A 26,049-nucleotide genomic window follows, 5' to 3' on the forward strand; every position below is an offset into this window, starting at 1 on the left:
AATTGTCCAGGGTTCTAAAAACACTCTCATACCCACCTCATGTCTCTCTTCCTCTTTTTAACAAACTTACTTCCTAAGTCTAAACTCAGTCTTCTGGTAGGGTATACTCGTTAAATCTGTACCAGAAGTTTATTTCTAGACCAAGCACCAAAATCTCTTTTATGGTCAGACAGCTGTATTTTGACACAAGGTCACCAGACGTTACTGCCCCAGTGAGCCCTGAGCTGCCATTTAAAGATCCTGATCTGTATGGAAGCTTCTGAGTTGACAGATCCAATAACCATTTCCAGGAGGTGGCTGATTGATACTACCTACCAGTTTAGGGGAGTTTAACTAGATCGTGTCTTTATGTGATTTCTTTTGAGTATCCTTTTTGGACCATCAGAAGTAATAAAGAATTTCCCCTGGCAATAGCTACACACCCATGCACACTGGAATATACAAGTCAGTCAGTCAGTCATTGTCCAACCCGCTATATCCTAGCACAGGGTCACGGGGGTCTGCTGGAGCCAATCCCAGCTAGCACATGGCAGGAACAAACCCCAGGCAGGGTGCCAGCCCACCGCAGTAGAATATACAAGCACCTTTCAATTCCCACTTTGTGTAGACTTCTTAAAACTTACCTCTTTCTTTCCCCCTTGTGCTGTCCCTGGTCAGTTCCTAGCTAGCTGAGTAACACACTGTTGTCTTTGTACACTAAGTGAAGTTCTGTTGCATTACAGCCAGTGGCGGCTTGTAGCTAAAATTAGTGGGGGTGCTGATGTAGAAAATTTTTAGCCTTTGTTTTAAAATTGTGTAAAAATACAAACATGTATAAGAAGAAAATTTATTCAGAAACTTGATAAAATCCTAAAAGAACAAAATCAAACATTTTTTACTTACTATAACTTAAATTGTTACAGTTCAAGCTTGATCTATTCATTTAAAAATGAAATCCATTCTTCTTGTTTTAATTTGCGCGAAAAGATCAATAATTTTCTCCTTGATCTCTGGATGACAGCTGAGGAAATTTTTCTCCATTGAAAGCACTGCAAGTGCATTTAGTCTTTCCGAATTCATAGTGCTTCTTAGAAAAGTTTTTATTCTTTTCAATGTTGAAAAGCAGCGTTCTGCCTCAGATGTAGTCATGGGAACTGTCAAGAGGATTTTTATCAGTTTCGTAATTTCACTAAGAACATCATCTAGATTATTTTCCAAGATAAATTTCAGCAGCTCAATTAATTTGCAATATTCATGAATACCAGACCTACAATTCAGCACAACACACGCGGAGTAAAAAAAAAAAACACTACCTTCCACCAGCACACCAGGGTCGGCACTGCGGGAGCGACAGTGCTCTCTCTCCCTCGCAGCCTTGCGTGCTGCTTCCTATGTGCGCATGCGCACAACAGCCAAACACCACGCCGCTGGAACTGTGAAGCGCACAGTTCCATACAAAGATTTTTGTATCTTTTTCATAAACTGGGGGATAGCTACTGACATTAAGCTTAAGGATTATATATTGTACAAGTATAAAGAAAGAATTAAAGAAAAAAGGACTCATTATATTAAATGTTATCGATAATATCAAGTGGAAATAGGGGGTGCTGCAGTTCCACAGTGCCTATACGCGAGCCGCCACTGATTACATCTGTACTGGATCTAATGATTAACTACTAGTACTTAGTATCTGGTTTGTAAAACACCATGTTCCTTTCATCTTAACAATCTAAATCTGAAATATCTAAAATAATTTTATTAATCAGGTACAATAAAAATCCTTACAGGGAGTTCATACAGAGTAGGTTTCTTTCTCAAATATCTTGCTGCCCATGGCCACCCTAAACTGTCAAAGGAAGAAGCTGAGAATGGATATTAGGTAAAGTGTAAATATAGTAACAGGCAGAGTGATTTTTAATACTGTATGATGTGGGATGTGATTCTATTTACTACGCTACCACATGAACAAGAAATACAATTCAGCTTCCCCATTTAAATGATAAGCTTTTCCAATAAATCCACTAGGATGTGCCACAATTTCATCTTTTTACTTTATTTGATTACACAGAGTCAGTTAGATAAGCATGGTAAAATATTAATTCAGATTATAAAATGAGACAATGGACCATTCTATGTATATTAAGATAGCAACAGAAAGGAAAGTTTGGGTAGAACACAGTCCCCACAACATTTCCACTTCAGTTTTAATTTATGGTGAAAAAAATCCTATGCTTACTATCTATAATAATAAAAGGCAAAGCCCTCACTGACTGACTGACTGACTGACTGACTCACTCACTGACTGACTGACTCACTCATCACTAATTGTCCAACTTCCCGTGTAGGTGGAAGGCTGAAAATTTGGCAGGCTCATTCCTTACAGCTTACTTACAAAAGTTAGGCAGGTTTCATTTCAAAATTATACGCATAATGGTCATAACTGGAACCTCTTTTTTGTCCATATACTGTAATGGAAGGCAGCAAGTTGGCCGTAGGAGACTGAGTTGCGTGTCGCGTCATCACGCCTCCCACGTAATCACGTGAACTGACTGTGAACTCAGTACGTAGAAAAGAAGGAGGAGCCCCAAATAGCGCTGAAGAAAACATTCATTACACAATTGACAAGGCAGCGAAACAATAAGAAGCAAGTGAGTGACGCATACAAGCATCTTCATAAGACACGAGGTATAAAAAAGCACGGTGTAAACCGTAAGTCTGAATTTACTTTATAGAAACGCTCCCGCTGCCGTTTGCAATACCATATTCGCGAGATACAAGTTTAATGAGAACACATGAGGTATAAAAAAGCACGGTGTAAAGCGTAACCTTAAATTAACTTTATACAAACGCTCCCGCTGCCGTTTGCAATACCATATTCGCGAGATACAAGTTTAATGAGAAGACACGAGGTATAAAAAAGCACGGTGTAAAGCGTAACCTTTAAATTAACTTTATAGAAACGCTTCCGCTGCCGTTTGCAATGCCATATTCGCGAGATACAAGTTTAATGAGAAGACACGAGGTATAAAACGACAGTTTGCATCACTTTGTAACAGAGTTAAAAGTGCTGTAGCGAGAAACTTTTAACTGCCGGGTCTTACCTAACATTAAATAAACCCGTGGACATCGCAACATCACACAAGAGAGCGGCTCATGTGAAGTGACTGAACGCAGCAGGAGTGATCACTTCCATTAATGAAACCTGTTCAAAAAACACATTACACAATTGATAAGGTAGGAAAAGAATATGAAACAAAGCACGGTATAAACCGTAACTTTAAATTAAGTTTATAGAAACGCTGCCGTTTGCAATACCATATTCGCCCCTGCGAAGCGCGGTGATTTTACTATATATATTAAACTATTTGAACCATTGTATGATCTGCTTCTCGCAACTGAAAGAGGGCACCACGGCACAAGTTAGCCGACTTGCTCACCAACCACAAGCGTTACCTGGTAGGTAACCACTCATACAATCAGATTGTGAATCAGACTACGAATGCCTGCAATGTAATTTCCCCCGATCTACATGCTGTCAAATGAACGAACCACACGCCGTGGCCCAACGTTAGGGGCTTCGCCTCTACGTCCGAGGAGCGATTCCTGTAAGGGAGTGCAGTGACTGTGTACTCCTGATGAGCCCACAATTACGGCGAAACACGTGTCACATACTATGCATCTTCAAAGCACGGTGTAAACAGTAAGTTTAAATTGAGTTTATAGAAAAGCTCCCGCTGCCGTTTGCAATACCATATTAGATGACTTTGTAACAGAGTTAAAATTGCTGGAGCGATAAATTTTTAACTGCCGGGTCATGTCGCGTGTTCTTCGGTAGGTACACCAAAAAATATATACATTTATGCATGTAATGGGAAAACAAAAAATGTACTATACCCGAAAGCACTACAGTAGTACTCAATGTATCTTTACTTCTTAAATGTTAATGTTTTACTGTTTAATAATTTATATGCTTCTTATATGTTATTCAGATTCTTTTATCAAAATACCAGTAACAGCGCACTGCACGATAACGTGGAGTGAATACACTTGACATGACCATTCATAGTATTTATCCCCTTTCACTGTACGTTTACCATTCGTTTGCTCAGAGGTTGATGCGCTTGCTGCTTAATGAGCAGCTGTTCACCCTAGCGTCCCGCTGCTTTCTTCTTTCGTCGGCATCTTTTCCCGTTAAAACTGATTTTTTTTAAAACTTACTATGTTTTCTTTAATTTTTCAGTTAAGCTGGCACTTAAGTCTTCAATCTGCCTCAAGAATAATTAGCGAAGGTGGTAGACAATGAAAACGTCAGCCGTACGCATCCGCCACGCACGCACTGGTGCGCGCAGCTGTGAGTTGATTCTACAATAAAATAAAATAAAGATAAAAAGAGTAATAACTTGCAGCACCGCTATTCAATTACACTTGCCTAACGCCTCTCCTAAGGGGAAATACTGTGGGATCTGGGCATCCGTCAAAGCAGCAATCACAAGCCCGATTAGAAAGCAGGAAGCTGTGATTTGTCCTCTCCCTCCCATGTAACAATCACAGCCCGTGTTGCAACGCACTATGTATGTATGTATATATGTATATATGTGTGTGTGTGTATATATATATATATATATATATATATATATATATATATATATATATATATATATATATATATATATATATATATATATATATGTATGTTCATATGTGTGGGAAAGCGAATAGTACACTTGACGTAGTATATGTGTACCAAATTTCAAGTCAATAGGTGAAACGGTTTGCGAGCTACAGCTGATTTAAAATCCTGGACAGACAAACGAATAGCCACGGTAGCGTATTATAGAAGAACATTTTATTGTTTAATAATTTATATTTATATGCAATGTGGTTCTTTTATATTACTTCATATTCTCATATGATAATGATGTTAATGTTGTTTATATTGATTTCTATGTTATTGTAAGTGCTCTTTATTTGTGGAAAAATAAATTTGGCAATTAAACTTATTTTATACATACATTTTATGTTTTTCTCTTGCACTCAGTGAGCGAATCCACTGGGTAATCAGCTATATATATATATATATATATATATATATATATATATATATTATATAATATAGATATATAGATATATGTGTATGTATGTAGATATACAAATATGTATATGTATATATATGTATATATGTGTATATATATGTAGATATACAAATGTGTATATATATGTAGATATACAAATATGTATATATATGTAGATATACAAATATGTATATATATGTGTCTGTATGTGTCTATATATATGTATATATATATATATATATATATATATATTATATATGTATATATATATATATATATATATGTGTGTGTGTGTATGTATGTATGTGTGTATATGTATGTGTATATATATATGTTGATATATGTTTATATATGTGGATGTGTATATGTATATATAAATGTATATATGTATATATGTTTTATGTATATATATATATGTTTACATAACCTCTTTAAACACACTTCTTCTCCGCTGCGAAGCGCGGGTATTTTGCTAGTTGTTAATAAGAATGGAGTTTTCTAGTTCCCTTATTTGAAATAAATAATTGTTTTTCTGTTACAATAAAAGTATCAACAAATATGTTTAAAGAAATATTTTAAATGTAAACTTAATCAGACATTTGTTTTATTTACAGTAATCCCTCCTCGATCGCGGGGGTTGTGTCCCAGAACCCCCCACGAAAGGTGAAAATCCGCGAAGTAGAAACCATATGTTTATATGGTTATTTTTATATTGTCGTGCTTGGGTCACAGATTTGCACAGAAACACAGGAGGTTGTAGAGAGACAGGAACTTTATTCAAACACTGCAAACAAACATTTGTCTCTTTTTCAAACGTTTAAACTGTGCTCCATGACAAGACAGAGATGACAGTTCCATCTCACAATTAAAAGAATGCAAACATATCTTCCTCTTCAAAGGAGTGTGCATCAGGAGCAGAGAATGTCAGAGAGAGAGAGAAAAGCAAACAAATCAATAGGGGCTGTTTGGCTTTTAAGTATGCGAAGCACCGCTGCACAAAGCAGTTGCAAGGAAGGCAGCAGCTCACACCCCCTCCGTCAGGAGCAGAGAATGTCAGAGAGGAGAGAGAGAGAGACAGATAAAAACAAACAATCAAAAATCAATACGTGCCCTTCGAGCTTTTAAGTATGCGAAGCACCGTGCAGCATGTCGCTTCACGAAGCAGCTGCACAGAAGGGAGCAACGTGAAGGTAATCTTTCAGCATTTTTAGACGAGCGTCCATATCGTCTAGGTGTGCGAACAGCCCCCCTGCTCACACCCCCTCCGTCAGGAGCAGAGAATGTCAGAGCAAGAGAGAATGAGAGAAAAGTACAAATCAAAAATCAATGCGTGCTGTTTGATCTTTTAAGTATGCGAAGCACCGTGCAGGAAGCATATTACTTGATAAAGCAGCCATATGTAAGCCCAGCAAAGAAGAGAGCAATGTGAAGGTAATCTTTCAGCGTTTTTTTGAGGAGCGGCCGTATCCTCTAGGGGTGCAAAGAGCCCCCATGCTCACAATATATTTGAGGAGTTTTTATTTAATACGTAATATGCGCTCTGGTTGGGTAGCTTCTCAGCCATCTGCCAATAGTGTCCCTTGTATGAAATCAACTGGGCAAACCAAATGTACCAGAAATTAAAAAGACCCATTGTCCACAGAAATCCGCGAACCAGCAAAAAATCCGTGATATATATTTTAATATGCTTACATATAAAATTCGCGATTGAGTGAAGCCGCGAAAGTCGAAGCGCGATATAGCGAGGGATTACTGTATTTTTATATTAATATAAAAATGTGATCAGAAACACTTCCTTAATAATGCTGCCCTTGCAATGGCTGACTGATTAACTTGCTGCTTGATAGATGGCAGTCTGAACCATCTTCAATAAAATATTTGAACTATCACTATCTCATAAAACACATGATATTGATAATCATTTTGATGAAACTTAAAATATTTATAAAACCAGATGCCAAAAATTATTCTTTTTCAAAAGAAAAACATTTTGTACAGTGAAGCCATTGTTGGTTGTGAATTTTCCAAAAAAGTAGAAGAGGAGAGGAGAGAGTCTCTAAACATTGCTTAACTAAAATACAGGATGCAAAAAATGCTTAAATAAATCCATGGCAGTTAAAAATCCACTAACTGTGCAAGTGCCAATATTCTGACAACTTCTTACAATGTACCTGTCTCATTATAATTTATAAAACTGGTTGTGCGTCAGCCCACATTTGGCTGAAAATTGCATGGTGTCCACCTGGTTTACTTGCAGTAATCTATTTTAAGTTAACTCCCCACTGTGGCTTCTGAGTTATCGTTTAACAATTAAAATAAATTACTTCTGCTCATCTCTCACTGGCCTCAAGATCTCTACTTATACTCTGCTCTTTGCTAGATATCATTTTCAAAAATATTATATATTCTTTAAGGAACCCAAACCATTACTTTACTCATTTTAAATATGTTGTGACCAAAGTGGGCATTCATCAGCCTTTACCTATCACAGAATAATTCTAGTGAAACCACGAAAAGAAAAAGTAGTTTGTTAAAGAAATTCATAGAACAAAGGAATAGGAATAAATAAGGAAGAAACAAAGCATCATATTAATAGACAAAATCCAAATACCTAAATGCCTTTTGGAGCTAACTTAATGGTAATTATTCTCCACTTACCCACCAAACCTCTCGGTGAAAGACCCTCCTTTTCAACTTCTTCAAATCTCATCTCTGGCCCCATTACTGCTTGCTAGCTATAAACTTTGCAAAACACCATACACAATGGCTTAATGTCCGTAAAGGTTTTCAACTCCCAGCCAGGAAACACAATCAAAGAAAGATAAGTATATCTGTTCTTGGGTCAGGAATAGCTTAGGGAACTTCTGTGGTCACACTATTGCAGTTCTTTCAGCTGCCCCGTGACTACCTACAATTGTGGACCTGAATGAATAAGTAGTAATTTACTCATGCTAAATAAGAGCAAAACAGAAATCTTAGTGGTCAGCAAAAATCAATATAGTGAAGGTCTTAGAAATAAACTTGATTCCTTAGCCTAAAAGTTAAGACAGAAGTAAAGACTTTAGGTGCAATCATGGACTCAGATGGAAACGTTAAATCGTACTGTACATTAAGCATGTTATTAGGACCGCATTTTTCCATTTAAGAAACATTGCAAAAGTTAGACCTTGTAACATTGCAAGATTCTGAGAAATTAATTAACGTTTTGTTTTAGTAGGCTAAATTACTGCAATGTATTCGTAACAGGACTACCTAAGAAAGACAGAAATCAGTTGCAATTAGAATGCAGCAGCAAGAATCTTAACGAGAAAAAGAAAATGTGAGCACATCTCACCAGTTCTAACATTGTTAAAGTGGTTACCCATGTACCTTAGAATTGAATTTAAATACTACTGATGGTATATAAATCCCTTAAATAATCTTGATTCTTCCTATGCTGCATTTTGGAATGCCTGCCCCCTTACATTCTATCCTTGGATCTTTTAATAATAACCTCCTTGTTATTCTAAGAGCGAAGTATAGAAGAAGTGGTTAGGTGGTCTTTTCCAGATATGCACCAAACATCTGGAATACTTTACTAATAGAGGTATACCAAGCTAACACTGTGGATCATTTTTTTAAAAATCCTAAAAATCAACTTTTTTAATTTGACGATTTATAGCTACATTGATAAACTATACATGCATATAATTAACATATTCTTGATGGATTTGAAGTCATTATTAATCTCTACTTTTCTCTGCTTTCTGTGGTGGTATTTTGTGACACTACTACCTGATCAAAGTACCAGACAACCACCTGTGATGCTTGAAAAAAGGTGGGTGCTCTAGCTGTTCACAAGACCTACTACATCAAATTCTCTGTGACAAAGCCTGTAAACCATGAGGAACAACCTAAGCATATTAATGTTAGTTAGAGTGACCAGTCGGGGCTTGGCCATCTTTAGGCATTGATACCCCTGCAGATTTTGTTTTTTTCTCCAGCTTATCTGGATTTTTTAAATTTCAATTCAGGTAGTTAGTATCCAATATATTTCCTTCAGCAGCAGATGGTTGAGTATCTCACATATTTTTACAATGTTTAAATCTATGGGCATATTTTATCAGATGATGATGATGATGTCAGAGGGTATCACAATGATCTAATGCCAATTGAAACACACCATACCAGCATCCCATTGCTCGATTCATTTTTTTTTTACTTTAACGAGGCATAAACTTGTATGTTTTTCTAGACATCAGAAACTGAGAAACAAATGTTGTAAGTTAGGTAATGTTAATGTTAATGTTACAGTCTGCATACATACAGGGAAATCGTGGTTGGGCCTCACCAGAATTTTCATTCCAGAATGCCACTGCTAAATTACATGAGAGAGAAACATTTATTTGGAATTCAAAACATCCTTGTATCCAAACAGCAAAAAAGACACAGACCTAAAGCAAAAGGTGTCATGGCTCTACCTATCTTTCAATTTTATTACTGGGCAGCAAATATACAGCTATAAAAACCTGGACATTGACACAAACAGATGAACAGACATAGGTTTGGTTCGCAATAGAAATAAAATCCTGCAGCACTTCTTTATATTCTTTGCTTTGTACCCCAATAAATGCAAGTTATCGCCAATATACTAACAACCCAATTGTGCTTCACTCACTCAGAATATGGAACCAATGTAGGAAGCATTTTAAGACAAAGAAGCTTTTATCTGTGGCATCTCTGCACGAGAACCACCTTTTTCCACCCTCTCATACATATGCAGTTTTTAATGTCTGGAAAATATTTGGGATTAAATCACTTAGAGATCTATACATAGACAACATCTTTGAATACTATGAACAATTACATTCCAAATTTAACTTTCCAGCAACACATTTCTTTCACTACCTTCAAATCAGAAACTTTGTTAAACAGAACCTGCACAATTTTCCTCACCTCCCACCTACCTCGATGCTGGAAAAAATATTGATCAGTCTTGAGGACTCAGACAGCATTTCTGCAATATATAAAACCATTTTACAGTCCCTCCCTGTCAAATACCCAAGAGGACAGTGGGAAAAGGATCTCTTACTCAATATCTCAGAAAAGGAGTGGAAGGTAGCAATGCAGAGAATCCACTCAAGCTCCATATCCACAAAGCATACAATTATTCAACTCAAAATTATATATCAACCACATCTGTCTCGCTTAAAAATTGTCCAAAATGTTTCTAGGGCAAGATCCAACCTGCGAAAGCTGCAATCAAGTTCCATCCTCATTAGTCCACATGTTCTGGACCTGCTCCAAATTAACATCATTCTGGACCAAAATATTTAAATGCCTATCAGACAGCCTTGGTTTCACAGTCCCTCCTAATCAACTAACAGCTGTGCTTGGTGTACTCCGAGATGGGCTTAAAGTGGAGAAAACAAACAAACTGTAATTGCCTTTACTACACTATTGGCACGTAGACTTATCTTGCTCAACTGGAAGAATCCTCACTTTCCTATTCTAAGTCAGTGGGTAACTGATGTTATATATTATTTGAAACTGGAAAAAATCTAATTCTCACTTAGAGGATCTGTGCAGAACTTTTTCAAAACCTGGCAGGATCTAATCAATACCATTTTAGAATAAGCTTTTAAAGTACTGAGGAAGCAGATTCTCTCCCCTTTTTCCTTTTTTTTTTCTTCTACATTTATCTTTATTCATTTATTAATTCATCTATTTACTTATTTTTACTAGCTTTAAGTTTTACTCTGCTGGCTTAGCGCTCTTTCTCAGGGGTGGGGGTGGATTTGTTTTCGATCTTATTTTTGTAAAAATTCATTTATTTGTATGGAATGTTGTGTGATTTCAATAAAATCAAAATAAATAAATAAATAAATGACATGAGAGAGAAACATTGAGCTGCACTCTGGAAATCTGCAATGATTGTTTGGACCCCATTCTCCGGTCATTCATACATCCTCAAAGGATAAGCAAGAATGTTTCCAGTATCTAATTTTGTATTTACAGGGGAATTCTATTATCCCTAAATGAAAAACTTTTGATCTACCTTCTATAATTCTCTTCTACTATACAAGTGTTCCTTTTCTCCTGCACCACTGAATCCTATCCTAGACTCAAATTAAGTTGTGGACTATTTACACATTTAGCAGTATCCATAAACATAATGATACGATAAGGAAAAACTCACAACCTTTTCTGTTAAAATAGTAGAATAAATTACAGAAAAAGTGCAAAATATAAAAGGAGAAAAATATAGTACTTTCTATTACAAATTAACAAAAAAAAAAATGACAAACATTCAAAACAATGTTCAAATTTTAAGAACCAGTTTTGTAGATGTTCTTAGCACTTCAACTGTAAATCTAAATAGTTGGACTTTAGTCATTAAGGAAAAAATATTAAATAGCTTTATTGTTGGAAGAATCCTACACTTCAGCTGAGGCATTCTTTTGAGACTCTTCAAGTCCAAAGTAAGAAAGAATATGTAAGGGTAAAATACTGTAGCGTCCCAGCCAGGTTGAAGCCTTTTTTTTTGACTGACTGCTAGGTCCGATTGAGGGAGGGCGGAGTACAGCACAGAAGACTGACAGCGGGGTATTGATTGAGGTGGTAAGGGTGGGGCGGGACCTGGGATGGAAGGAGGGGTTGGAGAGGGTGCTTAAAAAGGGGGTGCATTTGGGGTTACGAGTTCAGCATTCTTTTTTTTGATTGTTCAAGTAAAAAACTTTTTGGTGAGACTTTACTATGTCTCTTTGTTTTTTTTTTTTTTACTTCTTCTCTTTTCGAGCCTGACGCGGAGGTCGCTACAATACTAATAAAATATACTTAGGATATAATAAACAACTAAAATATTTTGAACACTCCAAAACAAAACAAAGCATTCTACCAAAGTAAACAATCCAACTCCAGCTTTGGTGGGTTTTCTGAACTAGTTATTACAGTTTGGATACTGATAATAATTTATCATATTTTTCCTTTTATAGCATGGAAATAAGCAGCTAGTCATTAAATAAAACAAAAACAAGAATTTGCTGTACTAATGCTTTAAGGCAAATACTGCTGATGATGACATTAGGTGAAATGTGCAACTAAAGCAGAGAGAAATTTAAAGCAGGAATTACTATTAGCAGAAATCTTTATAAAATAGCTTTATAGAACAGACATAAATTCACCCAGTTAATATTTTGATTGTTAAAAATTGTTATTGAAATTTCAGTTGACATTTTAGTTAATGAATTGCATCATTAAGCAACCTCCTTATTCTCACCTCCACACAGCTTCCCACAAAGGAAGATTCTTTGCCAATTTCTCTAAAATAAACACTGTGCCCGTATAAGCTAGCAATTAATGTTTAGTTGTGAAGGCTGTAATGTGACCTTTACAATTTTGGCTGTTGCTTCATTGCTAATTAAAAGTAAATTAAAAGCCCTGCACAACCAAATAATTGTATTTAGCCAGGTAATTATTCAATGTTTAAGAGTTCAGTTGCAATGACAATTCTAATTGTTAAATGGAAGTAATATATTATTGATAACTGAAAATGAACACATTTTTTCTTTGCTATGCTCTTAATCATTGTTTAAACTTAAAAGCATCCAAAATACATGTCATCAATAAATACAAGACAGGTATTCTTTACTAATAACACTGCCTAATGCACAGTCCTTATAGATCTGTTACCTTTTACGCTGCATAAACAGATAAATTATTGTCTGGCTAAACAACAAGGACAAGCATAGCTTGTGAACATTTACCCAAATTTTTCTATCATGACATTATGGAGGAAAAGATGTGGTTGCTTGTGTAGAAAGTCAATTCCAACTTATAACAGCATTAGGACACTTACCAGCATATCATCTAGTACTGTTTTTAATTGTGCATGATTATGTTTCTCAGCAAGCTGAACTGGGCTTTCACCATTCTTGTTGGTCGTCTTAATGGCTATTTCAGCTCCAGGACATTGTAGAAGCAAAGCTGAAAGATTCTTAAGTCCATTCTTAGCAGCAAAATGCAGAAGAGATGGAAGTTCTTCTGAATCATTTCCCACTAAAAGGCAAATTAAAGCAAAATGAACATTGAAAATGCTAAAGGGAAAAAAATAATAGTGGCAAAAAAAAAGAATATAACAAAAAGTGCTTAAAACAATTTTCTATACTTATAAGAGGGCTGCTGCCTCACAGTAAGGCCAGGATTCATGGCCCTCCCTGAGTGTAGTTTGCATGTTCTCCATGTGTCTTCATGGGTTTCCTCTGGCTTGCTCTCGCTGTCCACAGACATGCATGTTAGCTGAAGTGGGGATGCTAAATTGACTCTAGTGTGTATTTGGTGTGTGAGGTTATCCTGTGATCGACTGTCGCCCTGTCCAGGGTTTGTTCCTGTCTTGTACCCTATGCTACGTGGGAAAGGCTCCAGCACCACAACAACTCTGTTCTGGACTAAGTGGGTTAGAAAATGACATGATATAATGTAAAAGTATTACTAGAGAGGCCATTTACATTTTTTCTCATGTCGAGTGTCCTGATATATAAATATGAGTTTGAAAAACTGCAGGATATTGAAATTTCTTTCATAATTATTGAGTGGTAACAGAAGTTTCAGAGATTCCCACTGTCATGTTCAGCCTTAATGAATCTCAACCAAGACTGGATGCACACACTGCCACACAGTTATTTGTCACTGATAACCTGACAGCTATATAATTATGGAAGGAGGAAAAGACAACCTCCTGTGGGAAACCCACATTATCTCAAAAGTTCAATTTAGAAGTTAGAAAATTATGCAATAAGAAATAAAGAGTCACAATTAGATGTTAGATGTGAGATACTATTTGTAAAATAATGGTTGTTATTCCCACATATGTCAAACTTCTGGTGTTATTACAGAGAAGGTATTGCTTAATAAATAAAATGTATCCTACAATACATATTATGAAATCCAGCACAATTGGGTGTGTCAGGTGCCCCAATATTATTTAGGGATCACATTGTTAGTGTTGAACAAACCACTGTGGGGCTGCAGAAACAGAAGGTTCCACTGAGAACCAGCCATACGAACAACACAAAACTGGTGCAAGGAAAGTGTAGAGGAACTGCAGGAATGCTTCTCCAGTACAAATTGGGATCTGCTGACATCCTCACAGTCACTGAATGAGGCCACCTATACTGTCAGCGAATATATTCAATTCTGTGAGTCTATGATCATTAACTGAAGTGGAAAAAGGCTTGCGGAAGGCCAAAACAAACAGTGCAGTGGGACCAGACAGCATATCAGGTCGGCTCTTAAAATCTTGCTCTAAGCAGATCTCCCCAGTTTTTCATTTGCTTTTTAACTGGTCTCTGACCTGTGGTATTGTACCAAATCTGTGGAAACAATCAATCATCACCCCTGTATCTAAGGTTTCTAGGCCAAGCTGTTTAAATGATTACAGACCAGTGGCACTTACATCTATTCCAATGAAATGCTTTGAACACTTGGTGAAAAACATTTTAATGACAGAGACAAAGTCTTTTCAAGACAACAATCAATTTACTTATTGTGCAAACAGAAGTGTGGAAGATGCTCTGCTTGTTATCTTACATCAAATCTATACCTTTCTTGATCAGCCTGGTTCATATGTCAGAGCACTGTTTTTGGATTTTTCTTCAGCGTTCAACACCATATAGCCTCATATACTGATTGGGAAATTAAACAGTATGAATGTAAACCCATTTATCACACTATGGATTCAGAACTTTCTTTTAAATAGTTCACAGACAGTTAAAGTTCAGGCCACTTTTTCAAAAGCTCTTCATTCAAACACAGGAAGTCCACAGGGGTGTGTCTTATCACCATTACTGTTTACTCTGTACACAAGTGACCTGAGACAGAACAATGACCACTGCTCCATTATTAAGTATGCGGATGACACCATGATCATAGGATGCATATCTGGGGAGGATGAAAGCCACTATCTAAATCAAGTGGACTGTATGGTAATCTGGTGCAATAAAAACTCTCTCACTCTGAATGTAAAAAAGACCAAAGAAATGATATTTGATTTTAAGAGACAGAAATCTGTATGTTCACCTATTGTAGTTCTGGGAGAGGAGGTAGAAATAGTGAATGAATATAAATACTTAGGAACTTACCTAGATAACAATCTTAACTGGAATACAAATACAAAAAAATTATTTTCTAAATGCAACCAGAGCTTATTTCTCCTCCATAAACTCAAACTATTTAAAGTAGACAAGGACCTCATGTTGTCCTTCTATCGTAGTATGATCCAGTCCATGATCACTTTCAGTTTCATTGCCTGGTTTAATAGTCTGACAAACCAAAACTCAAAAAAGCTCCAGCAGATTACGAAGTATGCAGCTAAAGTTATTGGGGCTGATGTAGATGATTTGACTAGTGTGTGTCAGAGGGCAATGCTAAAGAAACTGGAAATCATCTCAACTGATGACAGACATCCATTACATGTAGAACTAAACTTCAGTAAATCAGGAAGGATAGTTGCTTTGAAAACCCACACAAATCGCTCCAGAAACTCCTTTCTTCCTAGTGCCATATGACTTTTCAATAAGAAATATCAGAGATAATGTTTAAGGTTTTGATATATATCCTGTTACCTTTTTTTTTTTGGTATAAATATGTTTTATCTAACTGCCTTACCTTAACCTTTCTTATTTCTATTTGTCTGTTTTATTTCATTCTGTCTGTTACCTGTTATTAGATGCAACTGAGAAGGCAAATTTCATGTTTTCCTGTGTAAACATGGACTAAATAAAGAAACCTAACCTAACCTAACCTAACCTGAGAAAGGTGTGGCATGATGAGGGGAATGACTTATGAGGGAACAGATCAACCCCTCGCCTGGAAGTGTTCCTTAGTGGACTGATGCTGACCCCTGGAGTATCTACTGGTCTGGGTCATAAGGCCATGGAGCTGGGGGAACAGAAGGAGTGAAGACAAATAATGAGTTGGTGCTTTTAAATAGACTGAGAGAGGCACTAGGCTTAGTTTTTCTTATTATTTTTTATTGTAAATTGCCTTCTGTCACTTAACTCTGTGTCGTTTAGTTTGTATTTATACACAGTTTTGTTCTCATAGTTTGACTTCTTTGGAAATAATCTGGGTTTGTGCAGAAAGTGTTTTAGTACCCTCTTCAGTCTATAATATACAGAATGAAATACAGCAATAGACAAGGTTGAAGGAAAAGTAGACGAAATTAAAAGTTAGAAAAGATTTACAAGGCTAAAGAGGTGGGAAAAGTCACTGCTACAATAAAAAATAGAAATGAATAAAGAAGATAATCACCTCTCTGGAAAGGACAGCTGCAACATTTCATTCAATTTGTTTTTAATAGCACAGTAACACAATAAACAACATAAAGTAATTAGGATAATTTTAGTATTTTTTTGAAATTTGAGTATTTTTTCTTAAGACTTTGTTTTATTATTGGGACATTTCTATGCCACCAAGTCGTGGATTGTTTTGGATCACATGCCTATTTTGTGTGTTTTGCAGTGGATATGTCTGTTACTACTTGTGCAATGTATTATGCCATCACATCATTTGCTACATTTCACATTATCCACAAATAAGTACATTCAAAGAAATGGTGTGAAAGAGTATAGCATTGTCATTATGTTACAAATTGCTGCCGCCTGAGCATTATAAAGTAAATAAAGTTATTTACAAATTAACCAGTGTATGTTTTGAATGCCACAACCTATTTAGTGAATGTTGCAAATAAATATGGTTATTTAAACGGCCCTTGTTAAACATACATGTCCGTGATGGACAAAAACACTATAATCCAAAAGAACCCTTTTGAATCTCCAGCAACAACTACAGTATTAACAACAGCCTCTCCCACTCATTCTATTGACACAGAACAATTAGTGCAGATTTACCACCTCTGTTCATTTATTGAATATTACAATCTTCAAAGTCTTACCTTTTTGGGCAAACTCAGAAAGTGCAGCAATGTCTAAAGGCTAATCAGAGGTCTGAAGAAAAACAAAACTATGTTATTGTCCATAACTCAAAAGAATGGTTATGAGAAACATTTCAAAGCACACTGAGGAAGCTAAATCCAAACTGGTCAAAATAATAAAAAAATCCAAAGCTTGAAGCAATTTTAGAAAACAAAGTAAGCATAAACACAGCACTAGAAAATACGTTTGAAACACCAAATCTTTCACAAGTGCAGTGGATGCATAACACTTGAGCACAGAATGTTCCCTTCTAACTTCTTTTATGAATTGCATAGTAAAGCCCTCAGACTAGAGCTATAGAGGTATGGTAAGGAGGTGAAAGAACAAAAGCTATAAATCAGAGACATGGTCTTGAACAGGAATGGGGCCAGATTACTGAAAAGCAATCACAAAAATCTTCATCAAAAGCCCTATAAGCAAAACAGGAACTGAAATCAGAATGAAACAAGCAAAAGGTCCAAGCACAAATGTCTTCTCATGAACAAATTTTAGCTTCCACTAATACCAACAAGAAAAGACAAGTGTTAGAGGTTCCAAAAACGTCAGATTGCAACAAATTCATCTGATTCTTTGTCATATGACTGTCACATATTAAGTGCAGTCTAGCATTCACATGTAGCTGTGAGTGGATAGGAGTGAGCTGTAAATATTGGAGGGAGAAGAGCCGAGTTCAAGCCCATATTTGTTACTCTGATAGACTAAATTTTTATAAATGGATTCTAATGCAATCCTAGTTTTTTATACCTCTTCTTATACCTTAAAGGAGCTACAATAAAGAAAACCACCTCATAATGTCTTGTTTACTTCTGGAGATCATTTGGAGACCTCTTTAGGACTTGGACCTTTATTAACAAATTTTGTATTGGGCACCACCTCAGTGTAGAAAATAATTCCATCTATTAAAATGAACATACACCATTAAAGAGATCTATGAATTACAAAGGACTGACTTTATTGTAGGGCAGAAATATTCCATCAACAAAATCCTGGGTTCAACTCTCCAAGCACTGTCAATTTGTATTTTGCATTATATTTCCTTAATAATAATAATTCATTAATTATATTTACATAGCACTTTTCTAACCTACTAAAACCTTCACATGGACAATGGGGAGCCACTTCAAACACCACCAATCCACCTTGATGATGCGGCGTCAGGCATTCTTGCACCATTAGCTATTAGGTGGTGTAGGGTGAAAAAGATAAAGGAATGATTAGGGGTCAGAATGACCAGGCCATGATAAACAATTTAGCCAGGACATCAGGAAACACACTGTTTTTGTCGCAAAGTGCCCAGGGATCTTTTATTACTACATAGAGTCAGAATCTCTGTTTTACTACTCATCCAAAAGACAGCTTCAATTTTTATAACACAGTAAAAGCATATAGATCCATCACCAACAAACTCACGCTTTATTTAGTTAGCCACGCTTCGGTCCCCATCTGTATCCTCCAGTTCTCTCTACCCTGCCCCACTTCTTCCAGGTTTCTTCCTTTTACATCTTTGTATTTTGCGTCCTCTATCACCATATTATTCCACCTCTATCTTGACCTTCTACTTCTTCCTACCACAATTCATCTTTCCACTCTTCTTGCTCTCCTTGAGTTGTCCATGCGCTATACATGTCCTGCCCATCTTATCATTCTTGATACACCTATTTCACGCAGCTCATCTGACCAGTGTTTTCTCTCCAATCCTTGGTACTAATTGTTCTTGGCCATATTATTTGCATAATCTGCCTTAGGCATTTTCAGTTGACAAAGTCCAGTCTTCTCTTAATTTCTTGGCTAAATAAGCAAAGTGGTAGCTCTATGGCTAAGGATCTGCACTGGTATCTGGAAGGTTGCTGGTTCAAATCCAGTTACTGCCAGAATGGACCACACTTTGTTGGAACATCAAGGGTGTTGTTTAATGGCTGACCCCGTGCGTTGTAAAGCACTTTGAGCTACTTTCTGTATGAAAATGTGCTATATAAATAAATGTTGTTGTTGTTGACCCCCAAGGGTCATGTGAAAACACAATTTCCCCTTGGGGATTCTTCTTCTTCTTTCAGCTGCAACCGTTAGGGGTCGCCACAGTGGATCATCTTCTTCCATATCTTTCTGTCCTCTGCATCTTGTTCTGTTACACCCATCACCTGCATGTCCTCTCTCACCACATCCATAAACCTTCTCTTAGGCCTTCCTCTATATAAATGTAATGAATTATTATTATTATTATTGCCTGGCAGCTCTATCCTTAGCATCCTTCTCCCAATATACTCAGCATCTCTCCTCTGCACATGTCCAAACCAGCGCAATCTCGCTTCTGTGACTTTGTCTCCCAACCGTCCAACTTGAGCTGACCCTCTAATGTACTCATTTCTAATCCTATCCATCCTCGCCACACCCAGTGCAAATCTTAGCATCTTTAACTCTGCTACCTCCAGCTCTGTCTCCTGCTTTCTGGTCAGTGCCGCCATCTCCAACCCATATAACATAACTGGTCTCACAACTGTCCTGTAGACTTTCCCTTTCACTCTTGAGGATTCACAAAGTATATAACGAAATGTCCAGCTTTCAACTACATGCAGTACAGACTCTTAATTTTGTCCACCGTTTGATGTCTCTGCGCCTTCAAAGTCAGGTTTCTAACAAAACAAATAGTTCTCCTACCAAAACTAATCTTTTCATCACATGCATCTCACAGCTGCCTTTCACTTTCCAAATATGCAAATCTCTCTACTCTTTCCAGTCCTTGACTTTTATATTCCAATCTGTTAGCTTCTTCTTATTACCAATCTTCAACCACTTTGTTTTGGATATATTTATATTTAATCTCAGCTTCTGTGGTTCCAATTCAAATACTCTTAACAACTCTACTTGTGCCATTATACTTACTGCCAGAAGCACTTCCCCATATTCTTCACAACTTCCTTTCTTATGCAGTGGTACAATTATCATTTTTTCCGGCATTTCTTCCGGAATTACCTGGATGGTCTCCTATTCAAATACTGGCCAGGCTCAGTCATGCTTTGCTTCAGGAGGATTACTTGTTCTGAAGTGCAGGTGGTATGCCTGCTTAGGAACATGTTAAGTTATTCTGGTTTTGTTCCACATCTCAGGGACATAACTGTTAGTCAAATTGGTGATTCTGAGTTTGTCTGGTGTGTACATGAATGTGCCCAGTGATAGCCTGTCCAGGACAAGTTCCTGACTTATACCAGGATAGGCTCTGATTAACTGTGACTGTAAAATTAGATTAAGTTTATTCGTGAAATGATGGATATTTTTGCATATCTAGAATTTAATTATTTAAATGTATGAAATTGGAAAATAAAATATGATCAACACAAATTTTAACTGTGGGTTATCATTTTTTAATAAAAATTTCAAAACAAACTCAAAAATAATCAAATAACAAATGGATATTTTTATGTTGCAATGTATGTACTTTTGAATTCACTCACATGGAAGGTACTTTTATTTAAAAGGGAGCTTTCCTAAAAAGAAAATAACCTTAGTGAAATAATATATTATTTTAATTAAAACAATATAAAAATAAATGTTCATAGACTTTTGTTGTTTACTGGCCACTTTAATAAATAGAAAGTTATGCTTTGTCCTCCTCATCATCATCATTTTCTAAACCACAGAGACCTGAATAGAGTCATAGGTGGTGCTGGAGCCTTTCCCAGCTAGCATTGGGCACAGGGCAGGAACAAACCATAAGCCAGTCCATCACTGGGTGAACACACACACACCAACCACACATTAGGGCCAATCTGGCACCGCCAATCCACCTAACTTGCAAGTCTTTGGACTGTGGGAGGAAACTGGAGCAACCAGAGGAAACCCACGCAGACATATGAAGAACATGCAAACTACACGCAAAGCGGACTCAGGATTCAAACCCAGGTCTCCTTACTGTGAGACGGCAGCACTAATAATAATAATAATAAATTTTATTTATATTGCACTTTATATTTTAGCAATCCCAAAGTGCTACAGAGTAAAAATAGAATAATAAAATAAAAAAAACAGAGGAGTCTATAAAATACTTTAACAAAATGACTTTCTAAAAAGATGAGTTTTTAGGTTTCGCTTAAAGGCCTCAGTCGACTGTGGGGCTCTCAGGTAATCAGGGAGGGCATTCCACAGCCTCGGCGCCACCGATGAAAACGCCCTGTCACCCATGCTGCTGAGCTTAGTTCTGGGGACTTGAAGAGTGTTAGTGTGTACAGAGCGGAGGGAACGTAAGGAGTTATGAGGGGTAAGGAGTTCCTGTAGATAAAGAGGGGCATGCCCATAAATGCACTGATGGGTAAGAAGGGAGACCTTGTACTCTATTCTGAATGAAACAGGGAGCCAGTGTAGGGTTTTCAGGATTGGGGTGATGTGATCATACTTTCGCACCCTCATCAGGATCCTGGCAGAGTTGTTCTGAATATACTGGAGTCTCTGGATACTCTTGCCAGGAATCCCAATGTGGAGTGCATTACAGTAATCCAGCCTGGAAGAAACAAAGGCATGGACGAGTTTCTCTGCATCTGCCAGGGTGAGTAATGGCCGGAGTTTGGCGATGTTCTTGAGATGGAAAAAAGATGACTTACAGAGATATTTGATGTGGGTGTCAAAAGTAAGTTGGGAGTCCATTCTAACACCCAAATTAGTAACAGATGTGGAAAGAGGAATATTTTGGCCAGAGAAAGTAATACTGGTGATGGTACAGGGCCGGATTAAGAGCTTTGGGGGCCCGTAGCACATTTCAAATTTGGGGGCCCTTTTGGTCTGCATCATCTGAAGTTTAGATTCTGAACAGTTCAAACCGGACTAAATAATTATTTTACTCTCGATTATAATAAGAATCTTATAATATTTATGTGAATTTTATGTGTTGGGCCCCTAAAGTTTTGTTGTGTAAGAAATTTACAGTTTAAAAACGTAAAGATAATATTTTTAAAGACCAGTTTTTCAATGCTACACTTTTTCATTAAATATTGGGTCCACCATTTGGGGACCCCCGAAATTGCGGGGCCCGTAGCATATGCTACATGTGCCTATTGGTTAATCCGGCACTGCAGCACTACTACTGTGCCAGCATGTCACCCATGCTTAGTTTTCATATTTTATATTCCACACATACTACTGATGTTTTCTATTTTTTCTATCTATTAATGAAGGAGTTAACTATATTTTAGCTGCATAGTTACCTCCAACACTGATTCACAAAAGAAATTAAGCAAGACTGTCAAGCAAAACTAAGATTGTCTTACACACACCTTGCTTTCTCACATCAGTGAAGTGTTTTGTGGACACTAATTGTTTGTAAATTTCTTCAAGCTTCTGCTCTCCTCTTACAGCTCTGCAACAGAAGAGGTTAATTAAATATTTAGTAAAAAATACATAAAGGAGATTGACTGACTGACTGGCTCTAGTTTTTGTAATAGTCAAAACACTGGGGATATGAATCTGTAACATGCAGCTTTATTGAGCTTGGTATGCTGTCACAAAGTTGTGTTTGATTACAAATTAAAAGTCACTAAAGTATAAAAATCCCAAAATGCATTAATTCAGCATCACATCAAGCGTAATGTAATACAGTATATGAGGAAGATAACATTTTAGTGCAATACCTGGAGTGAAAATAACTACTTCTGTGTTTACTAATTGAGAGACAAGGCTTACAGAGTAGTAAGGAATCTGCTAAAATATTTTTATCTGTACTGCAGAATAGTTGTAAGTTTAGAATAAAATTGGTAAAGAAGTGTAAAGTTAACATTTATAAAACTATCTGCCAATGACAGTATATAATGTATTACTTTTTACATACTCTTTTAATAAATTATTGAGCCTTTTTCATTTAGATAAAAAAATCTAAGGCTAATGGCCAGACTTGCATGTTATTCGCTTAGATATTTCTATTACTTTGTTGATGTGTGTGCGTATGTAAATTATTATTAATCAATAACAATAATAACAAAATGTTATTTTAGAAAAATTACAAGTATGAAAACAAGGGGGGTTAACCTTTCTGTTAATCAAGCTTGCTTGATTAGCTATTGGCTAAGCTGTCCTAATATCTGCGATGACTCTGAAGAGTAAAATATCAAAACAAAAGCAAAAAAGCAAGAAGAAACAACAATGAAACACATGAAACTAACTAAAAAACTGCACATGAAAGTCAAAAATAAAGTGCATGAAATGTCAAAAAATGGGCGTATAAAATTAACCAACATTGACTCACACAGCTCTGAATTGGTTTAAGAAGATTTAAGAATGGTATTTAAATATATGTAATGAAAATGGAAATAAAACCCATTTGTCATGAATAGGATCTTGCTACTTTTTTTTTGTATAATTTTTCCTTGACTGTTAAAAATCAGGGGACCCCCTTTGAGGGAATTTCACAAGACAGGAGCTTCACAGTTACATTTGTTTTTATGCCTCTTGTGTTTTTCATGAAGTTGACAATGATCATTGTTTCTCCCGTGATGCCATTTTGTTTTTCATTTGACCTCTGGAATTTTGAATATTTTTATTGATTGGATGTTAAGCCATTTCTACACGGGTTCAAGCGGAACTTTATGGTAGATGACATTATTAGGTAATACCCATAAAGTTTAGTATCATACACTTCCTGTTTATCCATGATTAGATTGTCCCAAAATAATTTCCTTGCATTTACTTTTGTTTCTCTATCCCAGATTTGAAATTCTTACATTGCTTTTTGACGAAGATTAATGTTTAAAGATTTTGCTCTGGTTATTTGTTTGTGTTTTCAATTATTTTGATCCCCTGATTAAGATTCGTGTTTTACTTCCTGAGCTAATTTGCTTCATCAGTCATCTTTCTGGTTTTGACACCTTGCTTGCTTTACGATTTTTTGCCATCTCCTAATTCCATCACATCTTGAAAGCTTTTGGCAACTTGTGCAGCTGGCACACAGCCAGAATGTAGTTTCCTAAACGCAAATTATTTTCACCCTTTAGCTGCACAGTAGCCTGTTTCACACATGCAGACTGTGTCTAGAATTTGTCTATAATTTAAAGGGCAAAAGACATAAAAAACAAAGACACTGCCAATATAATCAAATGAAAATCAAATCATCTGTTAAGGAAAACCACATTCCATTATGTGTCTTTCAAAAAGTTTAGCACAGTTTATATACAGTAGCAGGCATCTTTCCATCCCTCTTGCTTTGTTTTCGGCCATGCTATTTTTTAACTTTCCCATTAATTACATTTATGTCTTCAATGCCGATCAATGCCTGTAACAAATGTTCTCTACTCAACTCTTAAGAGATTTAACTCTCTTATCCTGTCAAGACCCTATAGTACTGGGATTGCTCTTACTTGCCAAGCTTCCAAAGCTGCTATTTCTTTATCATAACATGGAGACCAGAAATGTACACCATACTCAAGATGCAGAATTACATGCCAATTATAAAGTCTTAAGATGCCTTGATGTATATTTAGTAGTTATTACAAAATAATATTGCAACATCATATACCCCAATGTCTCTTATGTTGTCTTACGATGTCTTTCAAATTCACAAAGGGAACTAAAATTATTCAGAAGTGAATACTAATAGAAAGAATAGAAGAGAGGAAATAGAAAAGTCAAACAAAAAGCAGAAACTGAAGGCAATCCCAAAACATGTAAAGAAAAATTACAGGGAGATTTAAGAGACACAAATGACAAATTGGATCAACAGCCACATGCATAGCATAAACTTTGCAAGTATTAAGGTAAAGGTGATCTACAAATTTAAATATAAAGCACATTTTCTAAACAAATGCAATTCAAGTTGCTTTCCAGGCAATGACATCTATGCCTATTACTAAATATCATGCACATGAGAAGAGCATTCCTGCTGTGGATTAATTCTTGTCTTTCCTAATGACTACTTGGCTTGTGTTGATGTTCGTTGGAAACATAATTTTAGAGGCAACTATTCTTTTGAATTGATACGAGTAGTCAGTAAGAATAATGAGAATTTTGGGTATAAACATAATTTAAACCTGTACTAGTCCTGTAAAAGTGGTGGCTTCAGTCAGGTTGGAATTTAATGCTCTGATGTGTAATCCTGTACTGTGACAATGTTTTGGAGGGTTTTGTACTGTAATATAAGAGCAGGTGCAAAAGAAATAATATCATGAACTTTGTACAGTATCCACCTTGTCTATGTTCTGTCCATGGGGTCCAGTTAAAACAAACCAGGGCATACCATGATCCTAGTTTGTGTTACTCCTAGGACCTGAAGTGGGCTGGAATGTGGTACTGGAAGTGCCGTTTCTTCTTTTTGAACTGGAGTGTAGTGGCACATTGTGGTCTGACCTCCAAGAGGACAGCTTTGTTTTCTACAATATTGCATGAATTTTACTACTAACCCCCTGTTTTTTGAAGTTTATGTATACTAGTGGGCTCCGCCACCTGCTCGCTTCGCTCACCCACCCCAGGGTTTGGTTTACCAGATATACAATTTAATGAGATTGTTATTTTTATGGGAATTGTTACATATGCATTATTTTCACTTTTACTTTAAAACTTTTGTAAAAACAATACTGTACTTGTCCTTTATTTCTGGCCCTGGGCGTGGTTAAATCTCTTTCTCGCAGGACCTATAACGCTGCACGCGTTGTGAAGGGGTTGGTGGCTGAACGCACACTAAGGAGAAGTGGGTGGATCATCTGCTGGCTTGTTGCTGTTGCTGCTGCTGGCGAGCTGCATATTCTGCTTGTCACACTACGCGTTGATCAGTTAAAAGCCTGTACAGCAGCTGTCCTTTTGCCACTTCGCGTATCTGCCACTCACATTGTGATGGGGGTTGGGGGGGAGGGGGGGTTTGGCTGAACGCATGGTAAGGAGTTAGCAGTCGGATCATCAGCTGGCTTGCTGCTGCTGGCGAGCTGTGTGTTCTGCTTGTTGCTTTTTGCTGTTTTAAGAGCTGGGAGCACATGAAGCGTGTCTGCCATAAGCATTCCAACAACTGCTAGGTTAGATGTCCGTGAACTTGTTTTAAATGTTGTCTCACTGCCTTGTCT

General features: G+C 36.7%; 1 protein-coding gene across 1 annotated transcript in view; it reads right to left on the bottom strand.

The window, feature by feature from the left end:
• The window catches only part of LOC114654558 (B-cell scaffold protein with ankyrin repeats-like), a 315,631-nt gene that overhangs the window by 150,638 nt on the left and 138,944 nt on the right, over positions 1-26,049 (bottom strand). Inside the window, exon 7 of the mRNA XM_028805170.2 lies at positions 12,889-13,088. Coding sequence (XP_028661003.1) covers positions 12,889-13,088 — 200 coding nt within the window. The remainder of the gene's footprint in view (positions 1-12,888; positions 13,089-26,049) is intronic.

This window comes from Erpetoichthys calabaricus, chromosome 7 (assembly GCF_900747795.2).
Source record: "Erpetoichthys calabaricus chromosome 7, fErpCal1.3, whole genome shotgun sequence".
NCBI classification, from domain to species: Eukaryota; Metazoa; Chordata; class Cladistia; order Polypteriformes; family Polypteridae; genus Erpetoichthys; species Erpetoichthys calabaricus.